The sequence below is a fragment of the Synchiropus splendidus genome, chromosome 8 (assembly GCF_027744825.2).
Source record: "Synchiropus splendidus isolate RoL2022-P1 chromosome 8, RoL_Sspl_1.0, whole genome shotgun sequence".
Lineage (NCBI taxonomy): Eukaryota > Metazoa > Chordata > Actinopteri > Syngnathiformes > Callionymidae > Synchiropus > Synchiropus splendidus.
The window spans coordinates 19580001-19603205 of record NC_071341.1 but is presented as its reverse complement, the minus strand read 5'-3'; the positions used below and the strand labels follow the sequence as shown (position 1 = coordinate 19603205).

At 42.4% G+C, this 23205-nt stretch overlaps 1 protein-coding gene across 1 annotated transcript in view; it reads left to right on the top strand.

Annotated features, from left to right (window-relative positions):
* The first annotated feature begins 220 nt into the window (after window positions 1–220).
* jam3a (junctional adhesion molecule 3a) overlaps window positions 221–23205 on the top strand; it is a 24331-nt gene continuing 1346 nt past the window's right edge. Inside the window, exons 1-6 of the mRNA XM_053873561.1 lie at window positions 221–602; window positions 16218–16289; window positions 16390–16503; window positions 16681–16833; window positions 19287–19489; window positions 20217–20316. Coding sequence (XP_053729536.1) covers window positions 554–602; window positions 16218–16289; window positions 16390–16503; window positions 16681–16833; window positions 19287–19489; window positions 20217–20316 — 691 coding nt within the window. The 5' untranslated portion in view covers window positions 221–553. The remainder of the gene's footprint in view (window positions 603–16217; window positions 16290–16389; window positions 16504–16680; window positions 16834–19286; window positions 19490–20216; window positions 20317–23205) is intronic.

The window sequence follows — 23205 nt, the reverse complement described above, 5'->3', positions numbered from 1 at the left end:
TAGATAGATAGATAGATAGAGTTAATGGGATGGGAGTTAATGTTCCACATTGTGATGCTCACGTCTCAAAAGAACGTGATCCAATAAAGTTGATTGAGTCTAAAGCCTTGCGTCGGAATTCTGAGCCTCACATATTCTGAGCGTGTGTTCCACGACTTTGTTCAATATTTCATCGCAACACAAAAGCGCCTTCTCTGTGTCAGACAGATTTTGGCTTCAGTCAGACACAAAGGCATTTATCTCGAGTGGGCCTGAATCAAGGCTGTTGCAATATTCAGAGGGCATTATGAAGCTTGAACAAACACGACCACTAGATGGCCTTCAGAGACGCGCTTCCCGAGCCATATTGCGTGTGCGCGCGAGCGTGTGCGTATAAGAGTGTGGGTGATTTCATCCCCGCGCCTGTCAGACAACGCCGAGGACAAACGCTGCCGCCGCTGTAGCTATGGAAACTCGTCGATAGCAACATCCACCAGTCTTTTCTGCCTCCATCCTCGAACCTCGCCAGGAGCCGAGCGTGCGCCACCGCAGACGATTTGCGAGACGCTGCAAGATGGCGTTGAAGCGACTGTGTGCTTGTGTTGTGCTCCTCGCCAGCTTAGGTAAGACATCTGTGCTGCGCCGCTCACAAACCCTGGTGCGCTACCGTAAAGCCCGAGAAGCCTCCTGCTAACCTTTGACCACGAGCTCTGCTAGCTCCACTCCAACCGCCTGACATTGAGGCAAAAGCATCGTTTTCACGGCGTTTTGCTAAGTTAGCGACTTTAAAATTAATTTTTAATGCAGACGTCTATAGCGGTGTGTAGTCTCTGCGCTGCCCAGCAGGTGTTATTGTGCTTCATTTCTGGCTACTATCGCGTTGAACACCAAGAATGGAAAAGGTTTGCTCTTAACCGTTTGTTGTCAGTCGTCGTAGCATATATTTAGCTCCAGCTGTAACGTGTGTGTGCTGAATTGGTGTGTACGTTTCCCTCGTGTCCACACTTGTTCTATTCAAAGTTTGGTACCATATGGCGGTTGGCTTTTCTTCCATTCACTTTGTACAACCAGTATCTCCTCCCGAGTGTCTAGCAGATGCTCTTATTTGGGTGTAAATGCAACTGAATTCTTGCACCGTCTCCGCATGTAAATGAATGAGGAGAGCGGTAGTTGCAGTGCAGACCTGGCAAAAGTGTGGCTCGGGGGCCACATGCGGCCCTCAGCCTGTCTTCATCTGGTCCTCATGAGGTCAGTATCAGCAACCCTCATGAGGTGGGACATATAATGGAGCTCTCACGCGCGGTAAATAAGTGAGGCTCCAACATGCTTGAACTCCATGTGTCCTTGTCTGCTGCCCTGTTTGGGGGCTATGGTCTGCTACCCCACCAAACGAATTAATTTATTTAATTTTATTTAATTATTTTAAGGTTAAGGTGTTGGATTAATATTAATAAATTTGTTTAACTAAATTAATTAATTAAATAATACATTTATTTTTATATTAGATGAACCACAGCATTCTCCATTTGCTATAAGTAAACAGCTTGCCCATTTTATTTTATTTATTTATCTATTGTATGGTATTTTATGTGACACATTTTTTCCAACATATTTTTACTGCTCCTCACGACAGTGCCAGGGTTTATCATAGCCCCACAGGAAGTTGAATTGCCCTGCAACAGAGTAATGAAATGGAATTACACATGTGTTATTCAGTTTATATATCTGACTTCAGTCATTACAAATAGACAGATTCAAACTGAATGATTTTCTTGAGCTATTTGTCAGACACAGAAATCACCTTCAATTTCTGCCATTTTGTCTTATCGATTTGCTTGATTTTGTGTTTACTTTATTCAAAATATCCTAGATACATTGTTGAAGTCTGCCTTAGCACTTATATTATTCTGCTCCCTATGTTTGTAGTGACTTTATGTGTGAAAATGAGTAGATACAGTGGCTGATAGTAGTTTGACATGGGCTGCTTTACTCTTCAGGCGTACAATATCTTGAGAGTGGTGCTTGACGAATAATAGTGTCATGTTTATGAAGGCATTTGTTTATTGTTTCCTTGTTGGAGTGGTGCGGCATGACATCACTGAGCTATATTTTTGCAAACCACTGTTACTCATCATCCAAGTGTGACAATGAGAAACACAAAAATGCCCATGTTTTATCTCTCTCCAATATCTGGATATTTATATAATAAAGTCACATAAGTTACAAATTGAATCGCTAAATTATTCATCTTTAAACTTTCTTCGCCATTGTATCTAATTTTGGACCCAAATTTGTCTCCTGAATTTTTCATGCTTCATACTTTTGACACACCCTGTCCTTGTTTCGCAGTCTCGAAAATCGTAACAGAAAGAACTGAAGGCTCATACAGTCTACAGAAGAGATTTTATTCACAATTATTTGTAGGATTATTGATGGGAAATGAAGGTGAGGATTCTCTTCATGTTTTAGTTGAGCAGTTGAGGATAACAAAAGGTTGTCATGTGGCGAACAGGTCCTCCGCTGGAAATGTGCAGTCAGCCGCAGAGGCCTGCATGGTGAGCATCATACGTCTTGTCATCGCTGCCCAAAAACAACAGCAACAATGTAGCTACAGCAGGATGATGCGGCTCATCCGTCCTGGTGCTCTCAGCGTGAGGTCGCGCTGCCACTGAGTGACAGTCGGCGTTGTGCTGGGATGTTTCTGAATGGCAGATTGCATCAGTAAGGGTTGAACTTTTGACCCGGGGGGCTGCTGTGAGTGTAAATCAAGTGAAGAAGTAGCATCTGACAGGAGGAGGAACATTTATCAGCACGATGACACTGTGGTCAGGGTCCAGACCCATAACTGACGCTGTGAAAATTGTGGGGATGTGGAATGAAACTATAACTTGTCAGGTATCTCTCATGTTGAACTGGGTCCTGATCCTGGATCCTATCTATCTATCTATCTATCTATCCATCTATCTATCTATCTATCTATCTATCTATCTATCTATCTATCTATCTATCTATCTATCTATCTATCTATCTATCTATCGATCTATCTATCTATCTGTCTGTCTGTCTCTCTGTCTGTCCGTCCGTCCGTCCGTCCATCCATCATCACCATCGTGCATCCATCCAGAAGTGTCAAAACAAAACATTAAAAACATTCAAATAAGACATTTAAAATGTGAATATGCCGGTTCTTGTTATTGTCAATTACGTGCCGACAAACTTGTACGATAAGATACGTAGGATAGGCTCCTCTTGCTCCACTTGGAAACAAGAGCATACCAGAGGAGGTACTTTGTAATGACCGTTGCCACTTCTTTATGATGATATCACAGGGTGACACTTTTACGACGCAATCGAAAAGCAAGTTTACAGTACGTGTGTCTCCGTTTGACTGCTACGTTCTCATTCCAAAATTAAGTATATAATGAAGAATCTATAGATGATGGTGACAGTGAAGTTTCAGCTAGATGAGTGAGCCTTATTACAGCAACATTGATCCCGACTGAGATACATTTAATTTCCGTATTAGCGTTGTCATTACTGATAATCACAAACTCAGATACATGTAGCTGCAACGGTCACTGATCGTTCATAGAGATGGAAGATAGTTGCTGGATTACCTGCTTGAATAGCTCCTCACATAGAAAATAACTGACCGAGTAGTTTTGGATTGGTGTCACTTTGTCGTGGAGACTAGTGGGCAGATTCATGAATGGCTATAGGGTCATCCAGGGACCAGTTGCATTTTGGTGTTGAGGATGTTTGTGTGAGCGGTGAACACAAATGAACTTTCTCTCCAGTTGGCGTGTTCGGCAGTTTGAGGGTCTCATTTAAATCCATGAGTTGTTACACACTCCCTCCAGCATGATGTGAATCTCTGAGGCCCACGGAATATTTGAGGAGCTGTGCTGGAATGTCTGGGGACAAAGTTTTTTTTTTATAGAAGCAGCGGATCAACATTAGTGGTCGCTGGGAAAGTGGGTTGTTTTCATATGTTGTGCATAAGAGGATTCCAGAATGTGGCTATTTAGGAGGACATTTCTCTGCGAATAGGCCCTCTTTGTCCATGGAGGAGAATAACCCGGGGATTATACATGAGCCAGTCTTTAGTTTCCAACAAGGGCTGGGATTATTTTCCGATAATTTCCAAAATATTGTCTCCTGTTTGCTCTTCAATGTGTGTCACATAGAGCGCTGGCATTGTTGTGGCTGCTATTATATTAAGATTAATAATGAGGGGCACATTGTCTTGTTAATGATGGTCAGTCGTTCCCATGACCCACATCTTGTTTATGATGAAAGACCCGTTTTTGTCTGATGGAGGAGTGTGCACTTTAGTCCTGGTTGTAGTTGCTCCAATATACACCGAGGTAACCTGCAGAAATGCTATTCTTTGGTGTCGTTGGGCGGCTTGTTTGTCCACAGAGAGACGGGGGAGGGGAACCCTGCAAAGGTCGCCTTGTCACCGTTTCACAAATTGGATTTGAGCAAGACTTTATTAAATGATTAAAGCTATTAGATCAAATTAGTCACTGTTATTTTTCTTGAAGTGGATTATTTCGTAATTCCATGCCTTGTGTTTCATGGTTGCACAACTTGGATGGGGCCGAAATTAGAATGGGTTCATGTGTTTGTTTGTGTATGTCTGTAGCACTGTAAGACTTGGAAGATGATTCTATACTGTTGGAATTATAATCTCTCCCAAGCGTGTTGGGACACCTTCCAAATCCATACTACATGCACAAGATCCTCTTAATTCATTCCCGACCCAGAGTTAGTGACCACAGAAAATAGGAAAAACGGACATCGATTGAATGACATAAGGCTTATGTTTTGTTTTTTTTTACAGCGGCAATAAAGCTGCGAAGAACACTTCAGATTACTGTGCCTCGCAACTCAAGGCACAGACTCTTTCCTAGTGTTTTCCTTGTCACTCTCCTTCAGAGATGCATGGCCTGAGGCTTGGCAAACATGACTTCAGTTAAAGGAGTCTCTTACCGTGGAGCTAGCAGGCGTTGAAGTGTTTCATAGTGAACACAGTCGTAATGTGATTTACTCGATATGCCAGAACAGATGGGAAAGTTCGATTTGTCGTCTGCCCGATTGCATATTTTCTGGCTCACAGTCTGCCTTTTAGCCAGGATTTTGAAACAGGACGTCCAAAGACCCGCACCCTGACTTAATAACTTGCTTCGTAAAAAAGAAGCTGTAAACATCTATTTGTACAAAAATGACTTAATAAATAACAAATACACATCTGAGTGAAAAACAAAACGCAAATAATGTGGGTGGACGGGAAGAGTTGGCTTTGTGTCAAAAGAAATGCCAAAATACTCTTCCGATCAAAAAGATATCAGTTTTGCAAACGATTGTTTAAAGTTTGGAACGTATCTGCTGTTTCCTTCTGTCATCAGCTTCAGACGTCCCATCAATCAGAGCGCGCTTCCATGCCGCACGTGTCACGACTCGCCACTCGATGTGGAAAACTGCGAAATTAAGCAAACAAACTTGGCGCTCGCGATGGCCAAGCTACGCCTGCAAAAGGGTTGAGAATCTGCGAATGTGGATGTTATTCAGCGGAATTATCGGGCGGAAACAACCTTTCTAACAATCGCACAGTTAGGGCGTCCGTTTTTCGTGTTCTGCAGTTTAGACGGCCCCTCGCTTAAAAGCCTGCTCACGACGAGCTTTACAAAGGTGCAGGCTGTGGCCATGGTCTCATATCTCCTTTGACAGTTGCTCCAAAAGCTCTCCGTCCCTTGCTCTCACTGACCCCAATACGTCGCCAATGGACACCAGTATCTGATCCAGAGTTATTCCCAGTTTGCCATCCGTTATCAACAGACGTATTAGATTAGATGACTGAAAGCTGCATTTGCTGCTGACTAATGCTGCGGATAGCGCAGTGTTTAAGTGGCTCGTATCGCGAGGGAATTGTACATCATTTCAAAATCAAATCGCGAGCGCCACCTACTGATCTCTGGAAGTGAGTATGCTGCTTCATGAAGCCTCATCAGCACATTACTAAGTATCCTTATTTTTACAGCCCACTAGATGGCACTCTCTGCTCAAAAATCTCAACCATTTCTATGAAGTGTCCCATCGTTTTTAAACTGAGAGCGCTGCCTACTGAGCTCTGAAAATGAGGACACTGTTTCATGAAGCCTCATCAGCCATCACTGGTGCATTGTACATCTTTCAAGGACCTCACTTGACTGACGCTGAGGGAGCACTGACTTTGATGAGTCACAAGTCACTACATTTTGACAAAAAAAAAGTTGGGGTGAAATCCCAGCATTGGTGCTAAAGCGCTGATGCTTTGTCTGTATTTATGAGGCCCTTATGAAATCAAAGCAAAACTACAAAAAATAAATATACTTATTACGAATGTATCCAAATAATTTAAATATTAAATAACATATTCTACTTCTCCCCATTTTATATGTCTGTTTTTTTTCCTCAGTAGATGGTACTGAACTTTACTCCTCATTTCAGAATATTATTACAGAGTAGGTATTTTTACATCATGTTTTACCCTTAGAATCTGTTGGCAAAATATTCACCACCAGATATAGATATATAGATAGATATAGATATAGATACAGTTGGATGTAAATGATATTTTCCATAATATCTAAGTCATTCTTCAGACATTAAAATAATCAATAAACTGGAGTGAGTTGTATCTAGATCAGGCAAATAAACCAAAAACCAACTGCTGTGCACAGCAGCTTTTAGAAGCTGTCCCTAAACACAATCAAAGCACATCTACTTGGGTTCTTTGCAATATCACACACACAATATTGTATTATTTGACCCAAGAGTGTACAAAGCAGAATGCAAAACAAACAAATCCGCTGCAAACATGGGGCTACGAAAACCTGAACTTACCCAGTGGGTGGGTGAACTGAAGATACTACATCATCGTTTCTCTCAGTAAAATGTCTATTTAGCTGATACTGTTCAGTCTGTCGTGTCTGAGCTGCTTGAAAATCCTGTAAGCGCACAATAAAATGGCAAAGTACAATCATGCGACTGTGTTCGGGATGTCAAGAGGAAGTGGAGAGCAGTTTAAGACCCACTTAAGACCACTATTCCTCCCTTTGATGCATCGAGGCTTCAGAGTAGGAGGGCTAAAAGTCAAACCGTCAGAGTTAGCCGGCGTTCGTGTGAAAGAGCTGACGGGTGACATTTGCTCTCGTGCGAGGGAGTCTGGGATGAGTTCTGATCATTTCAGCGTAGTCGCGTAATACCCATATCTATAACAAACAGTGGGACCACAAGGAAACAACAGTAGCTTTCACAGTTTGACAGTGAGTGGACCAGGGATCTTGTTTGAAAGTGAGTGCTAATTTTGACTTTACAAGGTCACAGTTGGCGGATTACCCTCATATTCTGTGACCGTTTCCTTGGAATTGTGCCGATTATTGAAGAAAAGTGGTTTGAATGTGTCTCGTGAGAGCATCACCAAGTGGTTTTTCTTCATAGGTGCCAATATATGTTCAGGACAGGATTGATCTCCAATCGCGATGAAGTAGTGGTTACGAAGCGAGGAGATCTCTTTCACATATTTATGAGCCCCGCATTTTGTTTTTTCATGCTCCCAGTGACAATCGAGCTCTTACACGCTCTTCAAAGAGCAGAGTGGGTTTCTGCAGACCTTAATTTGCCACAGTGTTCACTCCGTAACGTAGGCGTCCTGACTGCAAATGCCCTGTCACCTTTAACAGACGGGCCTTGAGCCAACCAACACGTAGCCTGCTTTGTAAGCATGAGGCTGAAAAGCATTCAGTGTGAGGCGTTTTGGAGAGAGGAAAGGGAAGAATAGCACGTACCCCAATTCTGACCCCTGTGGGACTCCATACATGTACAGTTGTTAATGATAGCTCAGTAAACATATGTCATTACAATATTAGACTGTGAGGAGCTGTGAGGAATGTTGCATTTAACAACTTAGCTCTGCCTCGACGGTATTGTTTCCTCCAGCTTGTGAAAAACAAAACCAGTTGATGAAAGAAACCTGGCGTTCTCATCAAGTGCATGTTTTAATAAAAAGCCATGGATTGCTTTTGGAATGATTCATATCTCGAGAGCTAGCGACCTGCTTTTACCCTCCTGCTGCTAAATAATTAGAATACTAATTGCTTCCCTCTGCAACAAGAAAATGACGTGAATTATTAAATCCACATCGGGTCTCTCATGAAAATTTAGACTTTCTCCGCTTGTCAAAGAGTATGTTGGAGTGACGCTGGAACACCGCAGCAGAGCAATTAGACCAGAAATCTTTCATCTTAATGGCTTGAAAAACAAACTGCAGCTGTGACACGCTTCTGTATGACAAAAAGGAAATTGAACAGTGAGGGAAGAGACAACAGAAATCCATGTTTGTAGAGCTACAGTCACCAGTGTGTTGAAACGGCTTCATCAAACCTGGTTTTCTAAGTCACTGGTGTCTTCCTCTACTTTTACTAGGTACCTCCAGTTATTTTTCCCAACATGTCCCCTGTCTCCCATCTCCATTTGATCCCCAATACTTTATCTCTTAACTTGTCCTCTTAACTTACTGTGTTTTCATCTTGTACTTCCCCATGAATCTCTGCTTCTATCTCTGATCCAGTCACCATGGCAGCGCTCTCTACTGTCCCACTATACTTCTCTTCCCCTCTAGATGCTTCTGTCACAGACCACCCCTGACAGGTGTCACCACCTGCACCGACCCGGCTGCACTCTCCTCGTCCCCTGTCTGGATCTCTGTCACTTACTGTGGATGACTGATTCATCTTCATGCTGGGGCTGGGCAGTTTACCAAAAAAGAAAACTAACCATTTTGAGCTTCAAACTGCTTTGTCGGTTACTCCGGTCTTGATCACGTCTATGAAAGTGAGTTCAGAAGCATGGTCATCTGAGCAGATAATTAAAGTTTAATATTTGCAGTTATCCTGTGTTTTCAGTCCCGAATAAAACAGGAATTTCAGGCAAACGCACGCCAAAGACTCAGAGCTAATGCTAATTACAGTTAGCCGCATCCTGCTAACAATGACGGACCACATCTGTAACTCTTCTCTGTTGTAGACGCTTGTAGATGTTTGTTCTGGAGTGTTATTAAGTGTTGCTTAAGGATTTTTACAGGCTGAAATGAGATTAAATCAGAGGCTTTTTATTTACCATTGAAGCACTCAGAATGCGCTGTTTTCACCTGTATGTCCATAGCTCCGCCAACAGTGTCGATCTCCTGGATGTCTGGAATCGAGAAGCAGCCGCTGAGACCGACAGTGGTGTCGGAACTTTGGGCCATGCGGGAGAAAACCGCGCATTTTGAGGGCTTTAATGTGAATAACAGTTGTGAGACGCTGTCTGGAGACAAATGCGTTTGGCTCAAAACTCCGACGTGAACACAAGCGAGTCGGTATTTGGCTGCTGACTTGATCCTGGCTGGAGAGCTGCACCTTGACTATTGTGAGAGCAGCGTGGATAAATCAAGACGCTGCGTATTACGCTGCTCGTTTCCGCTATTTCCTCACTCTTGATGCTGGAACCTGTTTTCAAAACTAGTTTTGAAAAGCGTTTTTAAGCCAATGCACCACTGACCTGTCCACAGCGGCTTATAGACCGGTGCGGACTATGTATGAACAAGATCTATTTTTCTCCTAAAATTTGGTGGGTGCAGCTAACATTCTGGACACAAAACCAACCTCACGAAAGTAAATCAGCAATAGGAGAGGAAGCCAAAGATTTAATACTGAAATACAATATACAATAGAATCAAAAACAAGAATATCCAACAGAAGGCATAACCGAACCGGGAGATCAAAAAGGAGCGCACAGAGCGGAAATAATCCGCAACAGAAAGCACAACATGAGACAGAAACAAAACAACACGAGGGTGAAAACAGAAGTACAACACACACACACGCAGGAGAATAAATCAAGAAACAGAATCAAGAATAACGCTGCGATCAGAGCACACATGCATGAGGTGAACAACACCAGGCACAAGGGGAAAAATAAGAGATCAAATAAGAGTGATGGGATAGGGGATCTGCTCCAATCTTGCGCCGTTACCGTGGTGACTCTCAACAACAGAGAGGGAGCAGAAAAGAAAACCAATATAAAAAAAATGTATCATCATTGGCCACTTGACAAAATCTTCCTTTAAGTTACATTAAGAACAGATACCAATTGTCTGAGTGATTTTCTATTAATCACAAGTTAACTCACCTTTAATGCGATTAATTGAGATTAAAAATTTTAATGTATTGACAGTCCTAGTTTAGTCGATGTGTTCTATGAAAGAATTCAGAGAATTGCTGGGGGCCCACTGTATATAATGGTTATTTAATCTACAGCCACTTTGTTTTCAACTGCCGCATCTGACCCAGGTTTGTGTATGATAAACACTGGAGCAAGTTACTCCTGAAACTTTACTGACTGACACCTTGTTGTTGCGCATGAATCAACAATAAACAGTGCCCTTTATAATATATACAGGTAGAGAGAATAATCATGCATTTCCCAAAATAGAAGCAGATAATTGTGATTTTTTTCTATAATCCAGCAGCTATAGTTTTTTTTTCATGCCACATTTTTATCTATATGACAAACAAACAAATTTAAATATGTCACATTATTATTCATTTCTTTAATAGCTGTCCTGTTTTTAAGTTATTTTCCCGGCAATATTTCATCCTCTCTCTTCTCCATGCATAATTTCAAAGTCTGGTGTTTAATATTCTCACATTAAATATGCTTATTTTCTTCTTTGATGTTGACTCACATTTATGCTTGTATTTCCAAGTCAGCCTCAGTCCCTCCTTCTAAAGGGCCCTTAAATTAATTACCCGTCCCGGTGTCAAGCGATAACAAATAAAGAAATGAGAGCCGTGTGAGTGTCTGGGGTTCTCTGCTGTAATCCCCCTGCCATGGCGACAGTTCAAAGCAAAGTGAGAATTTTCAAATTTGACAGATCGATCTGACTTCAGCGCTCCGTCCTGATGTTCCCTGTGTGAGAATCAGATGGGGGGATCGCTCCTCTCGTGTCTCAGGGGATGTCCAGTCACTGCTGAGCTAAAAATATCTTGTGGATGTTCAGGGTGGGAAAGTCAGCAACAAAGACGGAAGCCGAGACCTGGGAGTCAAATCTCATCAGCCTCTACAGCTGTGCTGACACGAGTGGACGCCACGGCGGGACCCATGTTTCGTTCCCTTCCATCTGTGCATACGCTATATGCTAGCTAGCTCACAGTCACGTTGTACATTTCAGGGTCACCGCCTTGATCGGGCGCTCCGGAATTCGTCAGAATGTCCAAACGCCCCAGGGAAACAGATGGGTTTTGTCTCGCAGTGTTTAAGCACTGCTCAGTTGAACACACATTATTATTGTGTAATTTCAGCCTCCTCCTCACATGGGGGCCTCGGCAACATGCCGTCATTACTCAGCATGGGTGCCGCTCGCCGTCGCCTGCTCGGCAATTACGACGTTTGAGTCTGATGCAGACACAATAGCAGAAGGTTGACGCAGACTTGTTTACCCTCAGTATTTCCTTGACATTGTGGAATTATAATCCCTCATCCGGGATTCTCCCATTTCCTCAGTTTACCACGCACCAATCGTCACCCTGGAAGTGGCTTTCTGCTGCAGCGGTTTTGACACAAGATTTGCATTAAGCCTCTTGATATTAAACATTGACATTTCCAAATAACACAGATCGCTTGAAGGAGTTTACTCGAGCGGCCAAATTAGAACTAAGATTAAGTTTATCTGATATGCTCTTTGTGCCAGCAGGAAAGCGAGATGCGTGATTAAAGATGCTTTCAGTCTAATCTGTGCTTAAACTGCTCCCAGTTTGTTGTGTTCCCAGGGTTTTGACACATTATTAATCTGTGTAAATTAGTGTCACGGTCTAGCTGAGAAGATGTTTTCGAATGAAACCTCGAATGAAAAAAAAAAAGAAACTGTCAGACTTGAAGAAGAGCTCGCGCAAAATCTGAACATTTATTCGAATGAGCACATCTTCCCCAAATATAGAAACGTGATGGAGAGCGCTTCGCACATGAGTGACCAGTAGCAGCCATCGCTCTCAGGCACATCATCACCCGTGCACCAGTGGGGTCTCGTGAACCATAATTCACTTGCTAAATCTCATTCCATATCTGCCTTGGTGCTGTATCTCTCGCACATGTGAGCCGTTATTGCCGCGCTGACGCCACTCCGCGAAGGAAGCGATTGAAAAACACTGCTGTGAATCAGGACACGAGATTGATCGAAGTCTGTGATAAAAAAATTAAATGTAGACAATGTATTTCTCTTGCTCAGAGGCGCTAAACCCATAACCCGAAACACAACTCTGACCAAAATATCCATTTATTAAACAGACTATAGGTCGCACTCCTTTGACAGGAAGTGAGAATTTAAAGAGATAGATACGATGTCAGTGTCATTTTCAACATTTACTTTTCCAGCTTCTTTTAGTCTTTTCACTTGCGAGAACTCATTGCCCTGTTAATAGCACGGCTTTAACCTCGTCCTCTTAGTGGGTTTCGTCCGTGTTTAAAAGGCTTGGGGGGTTATTTTTTAATTTTTTTTATTCTATTGCCTCAAGATTTTAAAATAGTCTAGCTATTTATTATTTGATCCTCCTGCCCATCACATTTTCTCACTGTCTATCTCACCTCACTTTAGCTTATAATCTAACTTATTTTATATTATCGAAATAAAACACCACAAAATCCTCCTTGTTTTTGCATCATTGGTCAATAATTGTTTCTATGTCGTCCTCACTAGGCTGCAGGCTAAATGGTTAGCGCAGCAGTATTGTTCATCACGTCTTTTTTGTATTAGGATTGTTGTTTAAAATGGTCATTTTTAATATAAGCTGTAAAATTAGCTTTCAGCGTTTTGATGTGGCGCAAAATATCCATCCATTTTCTGAGCTGAGGTCGCGGGGGCAGCAGTCTGAGCCAGTAGCTCCATACGTAATTCAGTCGCACTTCCCTGGGACGGCCTTCAGGGATATTAGGGAGAATAATATTTTAAAAATGCTTCTACTAGTCTCTCATGTGAGTACCAAGGCAGTGGGATGTCACATTGCATTGCAGTCATTTGACCGCGACAGTTCGGTCAAACATTGCTGTGAAATGCCTTGTATATAAGGCTCTGAGTGATCATCTAATTTACATCCTTTATCTTTGATAAGAATTTAGATTAGGGGAGTCAGTTTATGCAAGGTAACGTTCAGATTATTTAAAATGGATAGGACCAATATTATTGCTGCTCTCTACAAGCTCTCCATTTACACTGAGAGTCTGGTCAGCTCAGTGTTCACACTGCTGGTGTTCTTCCAGCCAGTGCTTCAGAGAACAGCCTCAAGTGCCACACTGACATCAGTTTGAGTGGTAAGCACTTCCACAGCTGTGATCCTGAGACTGCTGACTGAGCGAGCAGTGCTGCACCTTTTCGCTCAGCACTTCCCAGTCACACACGCACTGGTACTCATACCTTTGTTTTCATATTCACCAGACTCATGAATTATGTTTTATTGTGTTTGTCAAATAAAGTTATTATTTTACTTGTGGCATTATGGCAAGAAACAAAGAAGCTGTCTAAATATACAGTAGAGCAGTGGTTCTTATCCATAGGTCCCTCACCTATGAGGGGCCCATGGTTGGGCCGTGAGGGCCCCCTGGAGGGCCACTTCAAGTTTTTTGTTTTACACCTCTGGGCTGTGTGGGCCGCAAGATGTTCAGTTTTAATACACTTGAGAATTTTATGGCGATACTTTCTTTTACACTTCACTTACCGGTATCTTCTTTAGAGTTCTATTATGAAAAAAGAAAATTTTTTATTACATTTAGATGTTGTTTTATGATATTTATTTTATTCATGACGTACAGAGTTTTTTTTCTTCTTTTTTTCGCTGCTAAATTTGATGAACATGACTTGCACCTGCTTCTGCTGCTGGTTGGACTTTTCCATGACAAATATCTTCACACAAGGTTCACAAGGTTTTGGTTTGTTTACATGTGTGGTTATTGTGGCTAAATTATATTTTTTGTTTATTGCTTACAAGAAAAACTCAGGTTCTTGACTGTTTTAATAAGTGAGCTCTCAGTGTTGTTGTCAACATGTAATGGAATGTGTTCAAAACTGAACAAAAATATAAATAAACCATCACATCATCAAATTAATATTTAGTAGTCCTACCATTAGCACACAGTAGAATGCATCATGCAACCACCACTGTATGCATCATTAATTCCTGAGTCGCTTGGTGTGCTGAAAACAGTGTCTTTATTTAGTGAGATAGGTTGTTAGATTGGGGGTCGTATGACAAACTTGGATGAGGTGCTGCTGCTGGCACTTCACAAAATGTTTAGATGTAAACGAATACTTTTTATACTTGTAAATCCTTCCTGCAGACTAAATTTTTCTTTCCTCCCTTTGCTGTTTGCCTTGGTCCGCTTTTGTGAACATATCACCAGTCTCAGCTCGACTTTTTATAAATCCTGAATCAAGTTTCTCTATATATCTGTCTGTTGAGAGAGAAATATTGATGGATTTTTCAGCATTAAATTGAAGTGCTACTCAAAAAAGTTCCTCTGGAGCTGCAAAACTCATTTTAAGTGAAGTGCCCTCACAAAGGCCTGTATACACGAAAACAAAGCTCAGACTGCGGCTTCAGTTACACAGTCAACGATAATTCAAAATTTATGAACTTCACCTGGAGGCTGGAGCAGTTTGAAGGACAGTCTGAGGCAGCAGACTCCGCTACAGTCCATTTATTGGTTCCTGAGAAATATGTCCTCAAGTGCAATGGCCTCTCCTGCGCCGCCGTCCCACCAATTTCACTGACGTTCAGCTGAGTGGTGTTTGTGTCACCCTGGGAGATTAAGCTCTACCAAAGGGGAAACTAGTTGTTTGGAACTTGGAATATGCTTTCGTTTTATTTAATCTAGCTAACAGCCTTTGACCTAACTTAAGAGCTTGGTCAGTTTTTGGGGTCAAACAATTGCTTTTTTTGAGTGTTGGAGCTGCTGTTGGAGTCGTTCAGGTTTTTTATTTAACTGTACAGCGAGTGCATTTTGGGTTTGAAGACTTATGTCAGTGCTTATCATTCAATGCTTAAAGACACTTCAATCTCAGATCACTTTCTCCTGGTAGCAGCCTCCGCTCCTAGTCGCAGGAATGGAGAATTTATAGTTTCATTTAGTGGTTGCTTTAATTTACTCGTCAGCATTTGTTTCTGCCGTCTGTTATTATCGTCGCCCCCTCAAGGTGAGGGACCTGAGAAGGAAGCTGGAGGGTGCACTCCAGGTTCCATCAATTGATTTGTTTACCCGCTCGTGTCAACAGAAGTCTCACTAATGTCTGAGCGGTTCTTAAATCCCTGTCGTTATTAATGCCGTGATGTTGTCAGTGACTCGCAATTAATGTGTAATACAAGCGTGTGACAGAGTTTCATCCCCTTTATTCCCTGTTCTGAAATCCAATTGCCTAATCTGGCATCACATTTTGTTGTATTTGTTGCCTCCAGCCGTGGAACCATTCGTGTTAAGCAAGTGGAGGAAGTGTGTCATGTTGATTATTGCGTTTAAAAAAATAACATGTCAACACTTCCGGATTGATGGCAACTCTGCGATGGCAGTCGATAGCGGAGCCCTTCTCCTGGGACGGGATGGTGAGGTTCATTAAAACAGGGAAGGATATATGTCCATTTAGCGTGTCCTGCCGCATCAAACTGGAACGGCTCCAGACACTCACGCGGCCATGAAAGTGAAAGTCAGCACATTAACCTCGGTCACTGTTTCATTCCGGAGCCGCAGGCTGGAGCCCAGCCAAAACAATAAAAATGTGTCAGCGATCAAATATTTATGGACACGTGTTTTGTCATGTTTTTAGTCGCCGCAACTTAACACGGCGAACTTTCCATCTGGTGATCAATGGCCACTTCCATTATTATCCAATTAACCGCCGTAATTCAAACAGCCTGGCGCTCCGTGGCCCAACTCTGTTTAGAGACCGGACTCAGCAGAACACGTTCATTATAGCGCAGCGCCTTTTGGCCTCAGGTGTAAATATTTAATGGTCAGAATGATTAATAAGATATGTTTACCTCCTCCGGCGCTCACACTCTTGGAAAGGTTCTATATTTATCTGGCTAATCCATTGTTTATTAGGCGCCTGGCTAATGAAAGTGCGCGTGTCTGGGTCGCTCAGCGTTAACTCGTGTTTGTTTCTCCCACAGGCCACATTCCGTCGTCAGTCGCAGTAATCCTCCGAACCACAGACAAGATTGTGTGGGCAAACGAGTTTGAGCGTAAGTGGTTCCAACCTATTTGGTGAGAGTGGATTTGCCCTCTCTCCTCACTAGCAATGCCTGCTCGCGCGCTCACGCCGCGCCTGTGCTTCCTCCGCAGCCATCGAACTGACCTGCTTAATCGAGTCCATCTCCACCAACAACCCCAGGATTGAATGGAAAAAGATTAAAAACGGCGTCCCCAGCTACGTGTACTTTCAGAACAAGATAGCAGGTAAACCGCTTGCAAACTCATTTCTCAAAAAACACCATCACGCCGGCGCAGAGCTGCGAGCTGAGCGGGGATGAACGGCGCTTTGAAGGAACTTGGCCTTTGATACTGTTTTTGACCTGCTGTGTGTATAAATGAATCAATTGTAATGTTTTGTTTTTTTTTCTTGCAACTGAAAAGGCGACTTGGAGCACCGAGCGCAGCTGAGAGAGCCGGCCAACATTCTGATCTACAACACCACACGGTCGGACACTGCAGAGTACCGTTGCGAGGTGGCCGCCATTGATGATCAGAGGGACTTTGATGAGATCCTGATTAGTCTTGCAGTGAGAGGTACTTCTTCACGCATCAGTGATGCCCCACAGGATTAACGTCTTGGGTTGGGTCCACACACAAAAAGCTCTTTGTGAGGTCTTTTCATCAATGCGCTGAGCCAAAAAAGTGCATTAATGATGAAAATAATGGAGGGAGAAAAGCCATGATAAGGGTGAGACTTTGCTGTAAAACAGATTATAAAGAAAAAAAAACATTTATGACATTTTGGATGAAGAGACATGTCCCTGGTGTGAGAGACGACAGCTCTTTGCGAGGCAGGCTTTTAGCTAGGAGGGCGTCTGGGCGTCTGCAAAACATGAAAAAAATGGCCGCCAGATTCTCAACCGTAGCTTGGTTGCCTGATGCTACTATATACCAGCGTAATCTGGTGGCCAAGCTACGGTCGAGAATCGGCCGTCCATTTTTTCCCGTTTTGCAGATGCCCAGATGGCCTCCTAGCTAAAAGCCTTTGAGGTCTTTTCAATGCACTGAGCATCTTAAAATATCTGAATTAGCGAAATAAAAAAGTGCATTAATGATGAAAATAATGGAGGGAGAAAAGCCATGATAAGGGTGAGACTTTGCTGTAAATGATGAGATATGTCCCTGGCGTGAGAGACAACGTTTCTTTGCGAGGCAGGCTTTTAGCTAGGAGGGCGTCTGGGCGTCTGGAAAACATGAAAAAATGGCCGCCAGATTCTCAACCGTAGCTTGGTTGCCTGATGCTGCTATATACCAGCGTAATCTGGCGGCCAAACTCGGCCGTCCATTTTTTCATGTTTTGCAGACGCCCTCCTAGCTAAAAGCCTGTGAGGTCTTTTCAATGCACTAAGCATCTTAAAATATCTGAATTATTGAAATAAAAAAGTTCATTAATGATGAAAATAATGGAGGGAGAAAAGACATGTTAAGGGTGAAACTTAAAAAATGTGTCTGTCTAGTTTGCTATGAGACAGATTAACAAGAAAAAAGGAAAAAACATGGATGACATTTTGGATGATGAGACATGTCCCTGGTGTGAGTGCTGCCATGTCGTACATGTGGAGGGAGGAAAAGGCAGCCAGCCGTATGAGCGACTCATGTCCGCCGTGTCATGGGATGATTCGCTCAGTGGGACTCCGTGATCAAAGTCAGCTGGGTCACATGGTACTAGGGGGGTAGGGCTTACTAAACAAGACCGAAGAGATGTGTCTCAAGTCACCATGATAAACATTAGGGCAGATGATTGTCACAAATCTCAGGCAGATTGAGCTGCTGCAGAATGCTGTGACTAGAATTCAAACTAATTCCAGGAAACTGGGCCACATCGCACCAGTCCTTAAATCGCCACGCTGGCTTGCTGCGACTCCAGAGAATTAGGAATCTCACCCTGTGTTGGAAAACCTTCGCCGTTGTGTCTAAATGTGTTGAATATAAATGCACCCTTTTTTTGTAAACGTAAGTGATGAGAATTTTCTTGCACTTTTGACAAACACTGATTCATTCGGACTAGTTACATAAGCTTCTTTGTGGAACAAAAGCCATTTGGTTAACAGCCAAATTAAAAAGGTCGTGTTTTGTCAGAGTGAGTTCTGCCAAACTATGTTCCGCTTCTGATCCCAAGGAACCTTTAGCGGCAGGTTTCCTCAGGATTAATTCACTGCTGCCCCCAAGTGTTAGCTCACATCAGGTGACACCAGTTTGCCTTTGTCTACCATGACAACTGTCTGTTTCAGACCTGGGCAAAGTGCTCATGTGGTCCTTTGCCTGTACTTTTGCAGCCCTCATGAGGTCACACTAAAACTATACAAATGAAATGTAACAATTTTTCTCATTATTTTATGTCCTGTTTCTTTTGGAGCCATGACTAGTTAATAGTACGTGTTCTTCTTTTAAGACAAAAATGTTTTTTTTTTCATCAACATTTGCATTTTTTTGTGGTATAACTATATCACAATAAATAAATACATTTAATTTATTGTTTTTTCTTAAACCTCTGGTGCATACAGTAATTTTATTTTTGCTTTCTATTAAAATAAAATGCATATAATATGAACGCTTTTTATAGGTTTAAACATTTACACTTGTTAATATATGTCTTTCTTTTGGGATGATTGTCCCTCACAACATTCACAGTTTATGATGCGTCCCTTTAGAAAATGTCATAGCCCACCTCCTCCTCTGTTTTACAGTGGAGGGCCACCTAGAGGCTCCTTTTAAAAAAAAAACAGCCATCATCTATTCGGTTTCAGTGAAATCTCCAACCCTTTCTTCTACATTCTCTTCAACAGTTGTTACATTTCAAGCAGTTTATTAGTTATATTTTTGCTCCTCTTATTCTATAAATTGCAAAGAGTTTATGACATCAAACTCTGTGCTTTTATCTGTCCTATAGACTTGAACTTTTCACACTATATATGTGACTGAAGGATCAAGTGACAATTTCAAGTCAGGTTGGTGGACCTTTCTGACGCGTGTCTGCGTGTTGACAGTGAAGCCCGTGGTGCCGCGCTGCAGCGTACCTGAGGCCGTCACAGTGGGAACACAGACCGAACTTCGTTGTCTAGAGAACGAGGGCTTCCCTGCTCCTCAGTACCGCTGGTTCCATGACAACGAGGAGCTTCCGCAGGACCCCAAAATCAGCTTGAAGTTCGTCAACTCCTCATACAGCATCAATCCTGACACTGGAAGTCTGGTAAGACTGTTATGAAGGGACAAAAAAATGTTTCTCTGTTATATTTACGTAAAATCAACATCAAAAAGAAAGAAATGTTTTTGGTCATAACTGTCTCTTGGTCACATCTGGGACTGAAAAAGCACATCTGGGACAAATGAGAAGCCTGCTGCTTACACACGGCACAGGGAGACATTTTGTGTTCTTGTGTGACAGCTGGCAAAGCTTCCAGGACTGAAGGAGAAGGTTTTCAAGAACAGATTTTTAAAGAAATATGCTCTTGAAAATTATATATGTATATATATATATGTATATGTATATGTATATATATATAATATATAGACCACCTCAGTCTCGTACATTACACATCATTACACATCATTTCTAATGAAGCTTAAAACACAACACGAAAATCCAATTCTTTATAGAACCTTTGTGTTTTATTGTAAAATATATCAGTAAAATGTCCTCCATCCTGTTTGATTAACAGTATTATTTTGAGGCTGGCAAAGTGAACCAGATGTATATATATATATATATATATATATATATATATATATATATATATATAGAGAGAGAGAGAGAGAGAGAGAGAGAGAGAGAGAGAGAGAGAGAGAGAGAGAGAGAGAGAGAGGATGCAAAGAGTTTCATCTGCTGCTGTAAAACAAAAGCTATTTTTACATTTTTCATATTTGCATCCTGTTGACGCTGCACTGGTGTCATCTCACTCAGAAAACTGTCTCCTCAGAAATTCCGAAGGGTGAGAAAGGAGGATGCTGGGGAATACTACTGCCAGGCCAAGAATGATGCCGGACACGCTCAGTGTCCCTCGCAGAAGATGGAAGTCTGTGAGTGACAATCTGCTTTGTTTATTCAAATTATACATTACACTCTTATACTGACAGGTATTGACCCTATTTGTGAAGTGACCTAAATCAGCTGAATAGAGGAAAAAAGTTGAAAGAAATTTTGGTCAAAGCTTGCTGAACATTCAAACAACTGTGATTCATGTTAGTGGTTGAAGAGAACTAATGTAAAGGTCAGAGTAGGGATGCGAAATGTTGCCAACAAGAGTGCCACACCTTCAGATGCGATTAATTTTAAGCAACACCAAATGCATCAATCTCTATGGTTGGAAAAGCCGGTCTCCAGTGACATGCTCCGGTGCGGTAAACTACCAGCCAGAGTTGACAGTGACATGTGCTGAGAGGGAACACTTCTGATCAAGGCAGGTGAAACGGAAGTGTTACTGGATGTAGTGGTTGCTGAAATTCACAACTCACCAAGGTGATAGCTTTGAAAGATCTGTGGACCCAGAGACAGCAGCATTGTTGACTTTTAAAATACAACCCCAGTCGGTACAAGCTGCAGTTCTGCCCCTTCGATCTGTCATGTTGACCTACATTTTTAGTGCGACTTCAGAGTCGCTTTGGTGGCTGTTAACCATCAACCACTCAGGCCTTCGGTATGAATGTATGGTAGGAGGAGAGGCCAGGGCAGGATGGATTCCTCTCAGGGTGGTGACCTAAGCCAACAATGTGCAGACTGTCATCTATGCTGCCCAAAACTAGCAATTTACAGGTTGAACTCACCGATGTTCAAAGCGTCAGACTACTGCATTTGATTCAGAACCAAAGACTAAGACTAAAGACTTGCGGTGGTTGAAACAAGCGTACTCTTGTTGGACTCTAGATCAAGACAGTCGACGGTGGAGGGCCAGACAAAAAAAGCTTTTGATTTGGTGGCCTAGTTCGGGGGGTGGAGTTAGCAGTGGGGACAAAAGTCACCCAAATTCCTTTAGTGGTAGAGACTAAAACAAGACCATGACTCTTGGATAAAGGCAGTAAGAGGAGACAGAGGATGTTCAGGGTTTAAACCACAACATAACTGAGATTTTTTTGTGGCGGAGATTGTGATAAGAAGACCATGATCATGAGACCCTTTTAAAAAATGGAAATGAGGATCAGACTTTCGGGGTTAATGAAGACTTGAACTTTTTTGTTTGAAATTAAACATGTAAATATAAGACTTAAATAAGCCAACAGGCCTCTATTCTTCTGTGTTCTGTTATATACCCTTCTGTCCCTCGTGGGCCAGAGCCGGTTATTGCTGACAGGTCACCCACTCCTGTTTTTGTCTGCAAACGAGATTCACATCTTGATAAAATAATAACACGTTGGTGGAATCCAACTTGCACACTTCATCATTTTCCACAAGTCACCTGCGGCTACTATTGCTCGGTCCATTAGCAAACCAGACGTCCGACTCTAGTCCCCATCGCTTCGCTATCAACCGAGGAAGCAGATGGCCGTCTGGAGACTGGCGAGGTGCCAGCTCACCTACTGGCCGCTGCTGAGGTGCCCTCGAGCAAGGCACCAAACATTACACTGCTTATAGCGGTACATATGGCGCCCCCCTCACGCTCTAATCTTTCTGCTTGCGTGTGTGTAAAAACTTTAATGTGTGTGGAGTAAATATCAGGGTCACTTTTTTTTCCGATTCCAAAAATGTTCTCTAGCCAGAGTGATGTCTTGTCTCTCTCTTTACCAGCATGTGCGTAAGTAGTGGCTCTACTCTGAGTCTCTGACGGAAGTCTTAGCTTCTCTGCCTACATATAAGGGAGATTTAATTTTGATTCATTTCAGTTAAATAAGGCAGAGTGTTGTGAAACATTTATTAAACCATAATGACCAGGATCAAAAGAAGAATGCTTTGAAAAAACAGCAGTGTTCTTCCATTAGTTTTTCAGTCATGTGACTCAGCGCTGTACTTGGTAAGAAAGTCAAAGTCTGGAATCACCCAGTGCTGTGTCATGGTGGAAGAACAAGCCCATCAATTTCAGGCTGCTGCTGCACCCGGCTCACTTGTATTGATGTGTTTACTTGGCCCACCTTCGATGGGCATCGACGCCCTGCGAGTGCTGGAGCTCCATTTGCGAAGCCAGCCGGCCGTTTCAAGCAGATGGTCATAATTAAATGGTCTATCAACCCACAGACAAAACCTGCATATCATCAACCATCTATGGGAGTCATTTCAACTGCGCCACACTTTGCACTGCTCCATCGCTGAGACTTGAAATAAGTGTTTTTGCCAGTGTCCCCTCTTCACACACACACCACACAACCACAGCTCTCAATACAACCACATGATCAAAGTCTGAGACAACTGTACAAAGTCTGAGAAGACACGGACAAGTAGTGTAGTAGCTGAGACCATCTAACTCTAGACCAGGTCAGGACCAAGTCCAATGAGGAGGGTGAGTCCGCGACTTATTTTTTCAAACTAAATCAACTACTGAAAATGCTTTCTTTGTTACTATCTAGTAGTCTGTATTCAGTTTGGTCTCCATCTTAGTCTCACCGCCCTCTTGGGCCTCTTCCTGTCTCAGGCCCTCAAAATCTTGGTCTTGGTCTCTGTGTGCTCAGGTTTTAGTCTCTGCTCAGTCTTGGGATTGGAGGTCTCAACCTCGATGCTAGAAATAAAGTGTTTAAATTCCAAATAATGCTCAGTATTTTTATGAAACCTACACCCTCAGTGAGCCAAATTGTAAATAATCTGAGAGATTATCTAATTTACATGGAGGTTTGGGAGTCTCCTGGGGATCTATTACTTGTGTTTTTTTTGTTTTTTTTTTATCACTCATGGTGTCCCCAGTACTTCTCTAACAAGGGCAGGTTTGGTTCAGATACTTTTAAAAACACAAAACTATTTAGTAAGAATGTCATTGCAAAGTCTGA